This window comes from Sinocyclocheilus rhinocerous, unplaced genomic scaffold (genome assembly GCF_001515625.1).
Source record: "Sinocyclocheilus rhinocerous isolate Xijiao unplaced genomic scaffold, SAMN03320098_v1.1 scaffold616, whole genome shotgun sequence".
Lineage (NCBI taxonomy): Eukaryota > Metazoa > Chordata > Actinopteri > Cypriniformes > Cyprinidae > Sinocyclocheilus > Sinocyclocheilus rhinocerous.
Genome location: NW_015631496.1, coordinates 359,722 through 371,916, shown reverse-complemented (window position 1 = coordinate 371,916; position 12,195 = coordinate 359,722). Strand labels below are relative to the sequence as shown.

The 12,195-nt window shown below is 37.5% G+C and overlaps 2 protein-coding genes across 3 annotated transcripts in view; one reads left to right on the top strand and one right to left on the bottom strand.

The window, feature by feature from the left end:
- Positions 1–191: 191 nt before the first annotated feature.
- On the bottom strand, positions 192–10,899 carry LOC107741731 (melanocortin receptor 5-like). 2 transcript variants are annotated; one of them, XM_016554503.1, is made up of 2 exons: positions 10,834–10,899; positions 192–1,445 (listed from the first exon to the last, which is right to left on the bottom strand). In XM_016554503.1, exon 2 carries the CDS (start codon positions 1,379–1,381, stop codon positions 395–397), a length of 987 nt encoding a protein of 328 aa, XP_016409989.1. In that variant the 5' UTR covers positions 1,382–1,445; positions 10,834–10,899; the 3' UTR covers positions 192–394. The 2 variants fall into 2 exon arrangements, with proteins under 2 accessions (XP_016409989.1, XP_016409990.1); XM_016554504.1 differs by lacking the exon at positions 10,834–10,899 and adding an exon at positions 5,631–5,699.
- Positions 9,660–12,195, top strand: part of LOC107741733 (uncharacterized protein C18orf19 homolog B) — a 5,176-nt gene continuing 2,640 nt past the window's right edge. Inside the window, exons 1-2 of the mRNA XM_016554506.1 lie at positions 9,660–9,772; positions 10,851–11,289. Of these exons, the coding sequence (XP_016409992.1) occupies positions 10,886–11,289 (404 nt within the window). The 5' untranslated portion in view covers positions 9,660–9,772; positions 10,851–10,885. The remainder of the gene's footprint in view (positions 9,773–10,850; positions 11,290–12,195) is intronic.

The following is a 12,195-nucleotide window of genomic DNA, read 5'->3' as shown; positions in this document are numbered from 1 at the left end:
AAAAAAAAGAAAATATCTGAAAATGAACACATTTCTATTCTACATATTAATATTAAAGCTGTTTTTGTGCACAAACTGCATTGACCTGACAACTGTCCCCTGCTAAGGAATATGTCATTCTTATAATAAATACAGTACATATAACAAAATGTCACATTATGAACACTTCAGTATTTTACAACAACACAACATGAAACATCCACTGCAACATCAAAACATTTCACATGATGAGGTACATGGAAAAGCGTGTACAAATAATATATACTGTTCCTAATTAAGAGGTTCAGGCTCTTTAACTCCAACCCCTCCTCCACTGCAATTATGCACCGATCCATCCATCCATCTATACACACATACATCTATCCATCAGTCCAGGTTCTTCCAAGAATCCTGTTCAATATTTGCTGATCAGGTTCCAGAGGCTGCGTAGTCCGTCACAGCAGAAGATCTCTTTAAAGGTCTTTCTCATCTCTTGGCTCCTGAGCGCATAGATCAGTGGGTCAATCACAGAGTTACACATGATGAGTATCAGGTACATGTTAAAGTGTGACATAAAGCAGACACAGTAAATGTTCCGTGGGCAGGAGATCATGAGGATGAGATGGAGAAAAAATGGCGCCCAGCACACGATGAAGATGCCCAGTAGTATGGTGAGGGTGACGGCACCCTTCATGCTAGCTCTCTGCCTGATGTTGGCGTTATAGCCCGGCAATGCCGCCATGCGTTTGACATGCGAACGAGCCAGCAGGAACATGTGGCTGTAGAGCGACGCCATCAGCAGCAGCATGGCAAAGAACATGGCCACCAGGCACACCACCACAGGCTTCGTGTCAGAGTAGATGATGAAGATGATCCCACAACCTGTGGAGAAGATCCAGATGCTGCCGATGAGAATCCCAGCTCGCCATACGGTCATTATATTATGATAACACAGAGCATAGAAGATAGTCACATAGCGATCCACTGCGATCGCTAACAGGCTCCACATAGATGCCACCACGGAGATACAGATGAGAGAATCGAAGATGTTATCCATCTGACGGATGAAGTGATCCTCAATCACCAAGCTCCTGTTTGCCAGCAGGTGGATGACTATTGTTTCCCATGCGTTGGACACGCTCACTAACATGTCGGCCACTGCTAGACTGCAAACGAAGAAGTACATGGGCGAGTGGAGGTTCTTGTTCTTCACAATGGCAAGGATGACCAGGATGTTTTCAAGTAGGCTGATGAGACCCAGAGTAAGGAAGACCTCAGGTGCAATGTGTACCTGCTCACAGGCGGCTGGAGCACTCGACTTGGACCTGCTTGACTCATTGCTGTGGTTTGTATGACTGAAAGACGAGTTTGGAGAAAGTGTGGGCCACTCTGAGGAGTTCATGTCCTGATGTACTGTTTGGTGACAGGTGGTGTTAGATAGATGATGCTGCGCCCATATATAACTGCTGTAAAGAAAGAGAGTTGTTGTGAGAAATGTCCAGAAGCATTGTGAGCAACATCTGGTGTTTTTACAATAAACTGCTTAAAGGATAGAGATAAATTACAGAATAAAACTTTGAAGTTTATTTAATTTTCTGCTCAGCAATACTGAGATTGAATTATTGTAGAAAGATAAAATTGCAAGAAAATATTCAAAAACAGATATTCAAAACATATTCAATAATACTACACCAAATAATAATAAAGGATATGCGCATGCACACATATACATATACATCCGTCCATACATACACAAATATGCATCCATTAATACACACACATACAATAAAAATACAAGTGCAATTGCAAAAAGGACCCTAAACATCCACATTATATTCATAAAATATTTCACACAACAAACTCATGAAAACCACTCCAAGTTCATCTATCATAGTCTCGATATCTGACATACAAAACAAGAGGCTTCCCACTGTAAATGAACAAAATCTTACAATTCTGACTTTATTTCTAAAAATTGAAAGTTTATATTTCTCGCAATTCTAACTTTTTCTCTGAATTGTGAGTTTAGCCTATAGCTTACAATTCTCAGTTTCTGTTTTACAATTCTGACTTTAGTTCTCGCAATTTTGGTTTTATATCTCACAATTTTGATAGTTACCCAGTTGGCAATTGATGATGAAAAGACGTCAAAATTGACATAAAAAAACAGGTCAAATATGCACATCAAACTGATGTCAAAAACTTGACATGACATTGATTTTATGTAAATTGAACGTCAAACATATTGGCCTACATAAACATTCAAACAATTTCAGTTTGGGAATAATGTCCTATTTTCACCTAATTACCACTGGAAGAAATTGCCACCCAAACTGAATTTAAAATGATGTTACAGCATCTTAATCAAGTCTTGAATAATATTTGATGTCAAATTGATCTCAAGGTGCCTGCTGGGCAATGCCCCACATTTCTGATTTTATTTCTTCAAGTTCTCAAAATCTCAAAATTCTGACTTTTTCTCAGATTTGTTAACTTACATCTCACATAATTGTGATATGTTAATTTAAAATGGTTAGATATAAACTTGACATTCTGAGGAAGTCAGAATTGTGAGGTAAAAAGTGGCAATTATCTTCTTTTAAAATTGAGGCAGAAATGTTTCCAGCCTGCAACACTGTTTATTTTACTCTTTATGAAAACTTATTCTTATTTCAACTTATTTCAGTGATATCTTTGAGGCAGCAGGATCTTTTCTGCATACCTTTCCATAAAACAATCACTTACAGAACCTTACCAACACATTATGCTTAAGATACACAATACAGCTTGAACGTGCAGCATCTTTACTGACATCAATGTCTGCTCTAAACATTGGGAAAAGGAAACATTAAGACCTTCCTAGGAAACCTAGGAAATCCCTCAGATATGGTGGATCAGGCCAATCACTGCTATTAGTCACTTTGCACTTACATGACTAGAGGTAGGTACAATGGAGGTCAGTATAGAGTCAAGAACACTATGAATGTGTCCTGCTGTACTGAGGTGGAACTATATGCAAACATCCTTCCTATTAATGCATTTGCTGCCATTACCATTTAGGGCTGATGGCAGCCTAGTAGTTCCTGCTTAGGGGGTTCTCACATTAATTTAGCAGATTTTTCCTGGAAGGAGTCCCATTGTAAATGAGCAGTCAACTTGCAAGACTGGCCATGCAATTGCTTTACTGGAAGTCACACAACCTGGCAACCTACAGGTCTGCAGCTCATTACCACAAGTGAATTCCAGTCACCTCCCAGTCAAATTGACATGAAAATTGACGTCAAAAACAGGTCAAATATGCAGATCAAACTGATGTCAAAAATTGGACATGACGTTGATTTGAGGTTAATTGAACATCAAACATATTTGGCCTACATATACATTAAACAGATTTCAGTGTGGGATTAACTTCCTATTTTCACCCAATTACCACTGGAAGAAACTGCTGACCAAACTGAATACAAAATGAAGTTACTGCATCTCGATCAAGTCTTAATATTTGATGTCAAATCGATATTAAGGTAACGAATTGAGTAACGAAAACATACCTTGCTCATAATGACACCAGTCAATCTGGTGCATAAAAATATATAGGCTACTGTATGTATCCCTGAAATGTTCCAGGTATTTGCCTCAAAATATTTTCAGAAGCCTAAGCGGAAATGTCATTCTCCTCTCAGCTGTTTAAATGGGAAATTCGTTTGTAGGTTTATTTATAGAATTTTTAAACAACCATTATTAGGTGTCTCTAGAATGAAAATGCTTGGTCAAACAATTTCTGTAAGGCACAATCAATATTAGCATATTTGAGGATATTTAATATTGAATCACTGAACAAGATTATGTTTGGTCAAGGACTAGACTTCGACTACGTCAATGAAGCATCTTTATGAAGTACTGAGGCTATTGCAAGACACATTCTAAGCTAGAACATGGAAAATACTATTATTCACCAACCACGCTGTATCTGGAAGGCAACGCAAAAAACACCTAAATATGATGAAATGTTAGAGAAACTAATACAGACATAAAGTCATCCCACATTCAGCTCACCTGATGAGCTGTGCACATCACTTTATCCAGGAAGGATATGCTTGTTTGTAAAAAGTGAACCAAACTGAAAAAAATGAAATATTCAGCAATACGTTGAATAAGATCTGTTTTTATCATATGCGCTGTTGCTTTGTTTCTCAGTGTTCTGTACTGAGCATCTTGTCACGTCTTCTAATTAAAATCCCCTTCTTCTTAAAATTAAGCTTTTTAAAATCTCCTCTGAATACATGTTGTTTTTAATCTTTTTAAACCATGAAATCACAGCTTATTGGACTCAAAATAGTGGGTGAATCAGAGTATATTCCCAATAGTCCTGCAAGTGACATATTGATTTTAAAGCGCTTTGGTGGCATTAAAGACACTTGTTGTTTTCATTCTCTGATAGGTGTTCAGAGCATATTGATTATTGCACCCCTTCATGTCAATGGTCTAAAATAGAAACGGACATACCGACACACATGCACACACACGCACATGTGTATATACACACACAAACATACAGAAAAGGAACATAAATGAGACAGAAATCATCCATCTCTCAACAATCTTTAACTGATGTCTCTATTTCAGGTTGTCAGACGTGACACTGAACATTAGGTCAGAAGTCACATCCAGTGGGGAGCTTGTTATGAAAAACTGACTCAATGTGAGCAGTGCTCATCCTGACAGATTGTTTCTTACCATTTTCCCTATAGCTGCTTTAAGCATCAACAGTTACTTTATTCCCTCAGAAAGAGAACATATTTATACAGATATGAAAAATGCGCCCACACAATCAATAAAATATATATACATAAATACATATATAGCGAGAGAGAGAGAGAGAAAAGATGGATAGATAGAATTTGTTGTCAATTTAACAGTAATTCATCAGAGGGCCAAGTCTCGACCTTTACTAAATTCAAAGACATTACTCACAAGCCCAGTGACAGAGCACCAATATTCAGGAGACGTCAGCCTTTGTATTCGATAAACCACACTTACTGAGTGGATTTGTCAAACACAGTGGAATAGCATTCAAACACTCCTAATGCTCTATGACAGCTGATTTGGATTATAAAAAGCTGCCCCTTGGTGAGTTAAAATTCGACAAGGATATAAGTGGTGTTATAAATCACAGTCTGGTGCAGCCCCCTGACATAACTCTCACAAGCAGGTGTGCAGTTCAAATGCCTCCAGAGTCACACCTCGGGAATAAACTAAAAGTGATATTTAAACGATTTGCACAAAATTCCTGTGGAAGTATGCAGCTATTGTTCATTCATTTAGGTTAGGCTATATAAAGTTAACAGCCTGCACATTCTAGTCTCTTGAACTGTTGCTGAGGTGGGAACAATTTTTGCAAGTAAAGACATAGTATGTGCAGTCAATAAAAAACCTACATAATAGTAACAGAAAGTACAAAAACAACTACAGCAATATATTGTATGATATAAAATGAAATAGATAAAGCAATAAAACAACAAATGAAACGGCAAAATAATGAGTAAAAAGGCTATATCAAGTAAAATTAGTATTATGATACCTCCAAAAAAAAAAATAAAAAAAATAAAAACAAAAGGAGAAGTAGAAGTAGAAGCAAAAGAAAATGTACTCACATTGCCAAGCATCGCAGGACGTGGTTTATGGTGAACGATCTAATGCAAGAGCTGTGTAGACTGCTGGAGAATTACTCAGCGCGCGCTCCACCCCCGCTCGGAGTCGTGCTCTGTACGGGGCAGCAGCGATGCTGTTTGCATTACCGAGCATCTTAAATCTTGACCTTAGGGATATTTTAGTCCCTAGTCATGTCAGTGCTCAACAAATAGGGTACTAAAATAAATCAGTTTATGTAATATTGACAGTAGGTTACGCTGCATTAAAACTGGAACATGGACTGCCTGTTCGAATAATAACAAATGTAGCCAACATTCCTCATGTTCGTTTACATGTTTCAGTACAGGATGTTGGCAGTTTGAAACAAACACCGCTATTAGAGAGCATTTTGATTGTATTATTTGAATAAATGGCAGCTCCGGAACACCTGGGCACTTCCGGTCTGCTTAGAAGGTTGAGCTGATGTCCAGAACTTATTATGTGAGCTCAGTGGAGCGTATCAAAACTCAAAACAGGAAAAGGAACTCCAAAAGCGTTGATTAAAGAGAAAAGTAGAGGGAAGTGCCCTCAGTTCAGTGTGAAGAAAAACATGGACACAGACACCTTACATGCTGGCACTTTCCATAAATAGGTTACAGGAGTTGCATTTATATTTTGAAAGCATTAATGGCACAATGGTTTATATTGTAAGAACTATTAGACTTAAACTAATATCTTAACCTAGCATGAAAAGTACAAGGAATAGGCCCATATTTTCATTTTGATCATGTAAAACAGGTATATAAACCCAACTTGAGTAGATGTCAATCAGTTTTTTTTTTTTTAACTCACAGTTAGGTGTGACAATATTACACACCATGCATGTTCAGGGCAGCTACTGTATATTGGATTCAGATGAGAAATTATGTTTAAGTGCGTCGCACTGCCACATATCAGAACTTTATATTCCACATCTACAGGGGGCAAGAACCTTTTCATCATAACTCACTCAAAATACCTGTTAGATGCAGCCTAGCAGAAATAACATGACAAAGGGAAAATATGTAGTTAAGCAAAATGAGAATTAATCTCACGGTCAAATGTATGAAGTATGACATTTACATAAAAAATTATTACAACTACAATTTAGTTAAAATCATTAACCTCTTAGCATACATGGCCACCCACTTCCACATCGCTCCGTCACTCTCATCAATCTGTACATGAACATTTTGAGTAATCTGTCTGAGTGTATTTTGAGCTTTGTGCAACTGAGACGAGTGCTTTTGTCTTCTCATGCTTGTTTTACACAAACTTGTGAGCTCAAGTGTGTAAATAATAGCCAAATTATACTTGCAGTTGCAGTATACCAGTTGCAAGAAGAAGAAGAAGCACTTCTGCTTGAATGAATTTTATATTTTGGTATATCTCTAACTCTCACATGAGCTCAGTCTGTCTGACATGCATCATTTCTCATTCTCTCAGGCGGGTTTGTAAAAGCTCTGTGCGTTCACACTAGGCCTTTGACCTTGCCACAAGAAAGATCAGACTGAGCAGTCTTTGGACTGGGAGGTCAATGCACTTATAAGAAAGCCAAAGGTCTAAGTGTCAATATCCCTGCAGGAAGGACTGTTTGTTTGAAAATGTCCTCTTTGACAACCAACCGGCAAGAGTTGCACACAGTGTAATGAGGACTGATTTGACCTGAATTAAGTTCTTCAACCAATCACTATTGATGTTTTATGCCTTGATGCATAGACTATATTTCACTGAGCAGTGTTTATTTAGTACTTTCTCATCTCACATCTAAAATCAGCAGTTGTAGGCTACTTGAATATAAATAGCCATTTGTATGTATAATCACTCTCATTCATTTCATACTGCTTTCAACACTCGTAACGGTATGTGATTCATTCATATGACATATTTAACATGGTGACCCCTTCAAAGTGATCGCCCAGAGCTGTTGCTTAGTGACCCTACTCATCCACATAAGAATGTTTTAATCTGCTTATAAATAGTCAGTTAATTTTCCGAGTAGTGAGTCTCTTCATGTCTCGTTTCACACTAATGGTCATACTGGTCATGAGATATCGATCATAAGATGTGATTTGAGGCCCCCAGGCTGAAAGAGAAAGTAACGGAACAGCTCTGTGTATGGATATGTGCCCCGATATTTTCAAGTCAAACTAAATGTATGATGACATTTTATGAAACTGCCATTATCTGTTTTTTGGTTTCCACTGTTTGTCTAATCCTCTTATGTTTCTTTGAATTTAGTTTTATGATTTGACTCAGGGGACCACTTTCTTTCATATTAACTGACAAGATGATAAGAAGACTTTTTAATCATCTTGGTTGCATAACGAAAAAAATCAAAGAAAGATAAAAGCCAGTGTTGATTCATTTGTAAGTACAACTTGATGAAGATAGCCTATAGGCAGAGACCCAGATGATTGGAGGGAGAAGGTAGCATTGGTCATGAAAGACAATACTATGTCATGTTGCAGGCTTTAGCAACATCCACAAAGGATTACTGATTGCTCCCCTCAGGCTATAGGAAACCAGACAAACAATTATGAAATAATAAAATCATAAAGAAGGCTCCAGTTGACCTGTGCTGATCAGCGCAGAGGCCATCATCAAAATAAAAGGTTTTTGAATGGAGAGGGCTTGTCTGTGAGCTCTAAAACAGTGATCAGAGGAAGACCCTGAGATATGATTCAATGAATTTCCATTTTTAGTACAAAACATCAGTCATTGTGATACAACACAGTGAAGAGTGAATAGAAGTACACTAATCAGTCAGAGTTGAGTGTCTGCTGGATAAACACAAAAATAGAGGAACCACCTTTTTTTATACCATCATAACTTTATATCATATATATATATATATATATATATATATATTTGTAATAATTATTAATGGGAATAACCATAAAGGTTGTAATGCATTTTGTTACATATTTTAAGAAGAATAATCATTGAAAATATGAATGAATAATGAATTATATAAAAAATGTTTTTTTAAATATATATATTTCACTGTTTTCACATTCCATAGGCTACAGCTCTGCTACTTGAGTTTATGGAGAAGTACGAGTCTGATCCGCGTTTCCTCCCCATCTAGTGGAGACAAAACGTAACTGCAGATTTATATATAATTTCCAGTCAAACGGGGGGGAAAAACATAAAACGAGATATACCACCTTTCCATGTTACTGCTTTGATAATATGGCTTAGAAAATGACAGAAATATAAATATAAATCCACATATAAAAGCTGTACGAAAACCTTATTCTAAATATCATACTACGGGGGAAAAAAATCCACATTTAACATAGATTAAAATAGGATAATAATAATAACATAAAATAAAATATATATTTTAAATAAAATAAAATATATATTTGAACGTCTTTTCTTTTTATTGCTATATTTTTAATGCTTTATTAACTCACCCAACAAATGCAAACAGATTTGTTGTAAAAAATAGATACAAAACAACAACAACAACAAGTACAAAAGTTGGATAAAAAAGGTGGGTGGATAAAAGTTTAAGGCCTTTTCAATTCCCTGAACCAAACATTAGAGCAAGTATCACTAATAAGGTATCTGGGAGTATGGATGGATTCCAAATTAACATTTGGGTCACATATTCAGAAGTTAGTTGATAAATGTAAGAAAGGAGTCAATGTGCTGAGGTGCTTGGCAGGAGTAGATTGGGGAGCTACTAGACGTTCTCTTAAAAGGGTATACAGTGCATTAATTAGGTCAGCAATTGATTATTGTAGAATAGTATATGGCTCAGCATCAACATCATTATTAACTAAGATAGAGGTTTTTTGTTGTTGTTTTGAGAATTAGCATTTCCCTTGATATCAGCGCCATCCCAGTCATCCCAGTAGGTGGCGGAATATGCACCAAAAGCTGGTTTGCCAACCGCCATTAAACATCATAAGAAGAAGAAGAAGAAGAATTCCCTGAACCTAAAGTGAGCTATCTAACGCTTCCCCCCAAATGACTACACTTCCCATGATGCCGCGCGCAGCAGCTCCATGTGGATGAGTCTGGAGAACGTGCGTGTACATGACATGTGTCTGCTGAGGTATGGAGCGCTGCGAGGACTCTCCTTAAACCCACAGCAGACCTTCGAGAGGTGAATGTAAGTTTCCACGCTGTTTCTAACTATTTTTTTCCCGGCTGATACATTTGGTGTTGTTTCAGATTCAGATGTGTGTCTGATCCTACAGGAGTGGCAAAGCAGTGTGTGTTTAAGTTTAGATCAGGGCCCTGTTAACTTGAGCTCTAACGTTAGTGATTTTAGTTCTGCAAACGTATGTCTGTCCTCTAAAACAACCCCAATGTCATACATAGAAGACCAACATTTATACTTCATAAAAACAACATGTCAGGAATTTAGTCCCGAACTTCTGGTGGATTAAATGTGTTGAAACTCTTGTGACTGAATAAATCTCTGTATTTATATAATTTTATGAAACTAAACAAAGCGCTGCAAATTTAGTTTTTCAGCTAAAGATGCTTGGTCTTTTGCTTAGAAGACGAGAAACATGTCAGAATTGTGTTGAAAGCCTCTTTCATTTAAAGGACTGAGGAAAGTTTAAGGGAATATTCTCACCACTGCAAAAATTATGAACAGATAAATAGTAAAATTTAGCTAACTGGTTAAAACTAACTTAATTAATCTCTGGAATTACAGTACTTTGTCTTTAACCTGATCAGTCTGGTGATTGACAGAGCCATGACCCTTATCTAACCTGACCAATGGCATGTGTTTATCATGCTCAACTTGAGTGACTTTTGAATCATTACTAATGTCTAAATAACAATAATCATGTAGTTAACTTTAAAACTTCCAATAACATGTTATAAGTTGTATTACATTAACCTAAAATTGAATCAACATAGTACTTAAAAAAATGCATTTTATCTGTATCAAAGCAGCTAAACTTTGTCGAAATTAAAAGTGGTAAAATTTTTTGATTATTATAAAATCTTATCTTTCAAATTGTGTGTATGTGTGTGTGTGTGTGTGTGTAAAATTGCATTTAATTTGAAAAACTACATTTTTTAGAAATTCATACTTTTATATGTGTAATTTTTTTTTTTTAATCAAAAGAAACAGATTCAATCAAGTGATACTTTTGCTTGTTAGTGTAGACCATCAGCCAGATGTTAATAGTTTGGGTGTAATTGTACGCTAACCTCTTTGGGATGCGCAGGTCCTGTAGGTGGCGCTCTGTAGGTGGAGGAGGTGATGCAGCGGATGTGGGCTCCAGTCACGGTGCGGCGCGTGGTCCTGCTGCGCTCCGCGTACCTGAGTCACACCTGGGCTGTGCGTGAGCTTCCTGTGACCGTCCAGACCTCACGCTGCTTCAGTTGCACTAATGTCATCAGGATGAAAGAGAGCCGCAAAACGTCCACGGAGGAAGAAACGCCATTAAACCCTCCGCAGAGTCTAGCAGGGACCGAGGGTCTTTATAAGGCTGATACTGGGTCTGCCCCTCAGAATAAGGGTGATGTCGACCCTCTGCAGGACAAGTCTATCGGACTGTTTCAGAGATTTAAAAAGACGTTTAAACAGTATGGTAAAGTCATGGTGCCTGTGCACATCGTCACGTCCACTGTGTGGTTTGGGAGCTTTTATTATGCTGCAATGAAGTAAGTGAACATCAGCATTCTGCACAATAACACACCCTTTGACAATAACAATGACAAGTGCCAAGTTCTATGAGTTTTTTAAAGTGTCCTAATATTGTGTTGGAGTCCTCTACAACAGGTTTAAATGCATCTAAGGTCAGAAAACATTGTAATTTTCTCAGAATATACATTTAATATTAAAGTCATTTGCCAATGATTTCGAAACGGTTCGTTCCAAGCAAGTTCAGAGCAAACCCCTCCCTTCCATATGCCTACTCTGCTCTGATTGGTCAGCTGGCCAAGCCTGTTGTGATTGGCACAGAGAGGAGTCCTTGAGCAAGTTAGCGAGTGCTACCATTGACAAAGCACTTTTACATAATAATATAGTGCTCCAATCCATTCTTAAAATAATGACATAAAATACAAAAACACTTATGCAAGCGAATGGTGCCCACAGCTACAGTTTAGCTGCTAAACTGTAAACACTTAAAACAAAAATGTTGTATACGTTAGCCGAGTGCTAACATGACTAACTGATGAAATGATACTGTTTGTAAAACAAAATACGTCTACTGTAATGTTTGAAGAACGCCAGACAAAAGATGCTCTGTGTCTTAACTTTTAATCAGAACGCAGAACAGCTGTATCACAGGCGCAGCAGCCAAACTAACTAGCTAGTCTCTCCCGCATTAACCCTATAACTGCCGGTGCAGCAAAATAAACTGCAATTTCACAATGATTATAAAGTCTGTGCACTACACTAGGGCTGCACGATAAATCGAAATGATAAACGGTTTCAAGGTATACCGCGGTTTGGAAAAGTCACGGTTTCTAAACCACTACTAATATTTTCCGTTATGGTATGCGCAGTTTTTTTTACGTGTCGTCAAAGACGGAAAGTACAGGACTCCCTCAGTTGTGTGCAGC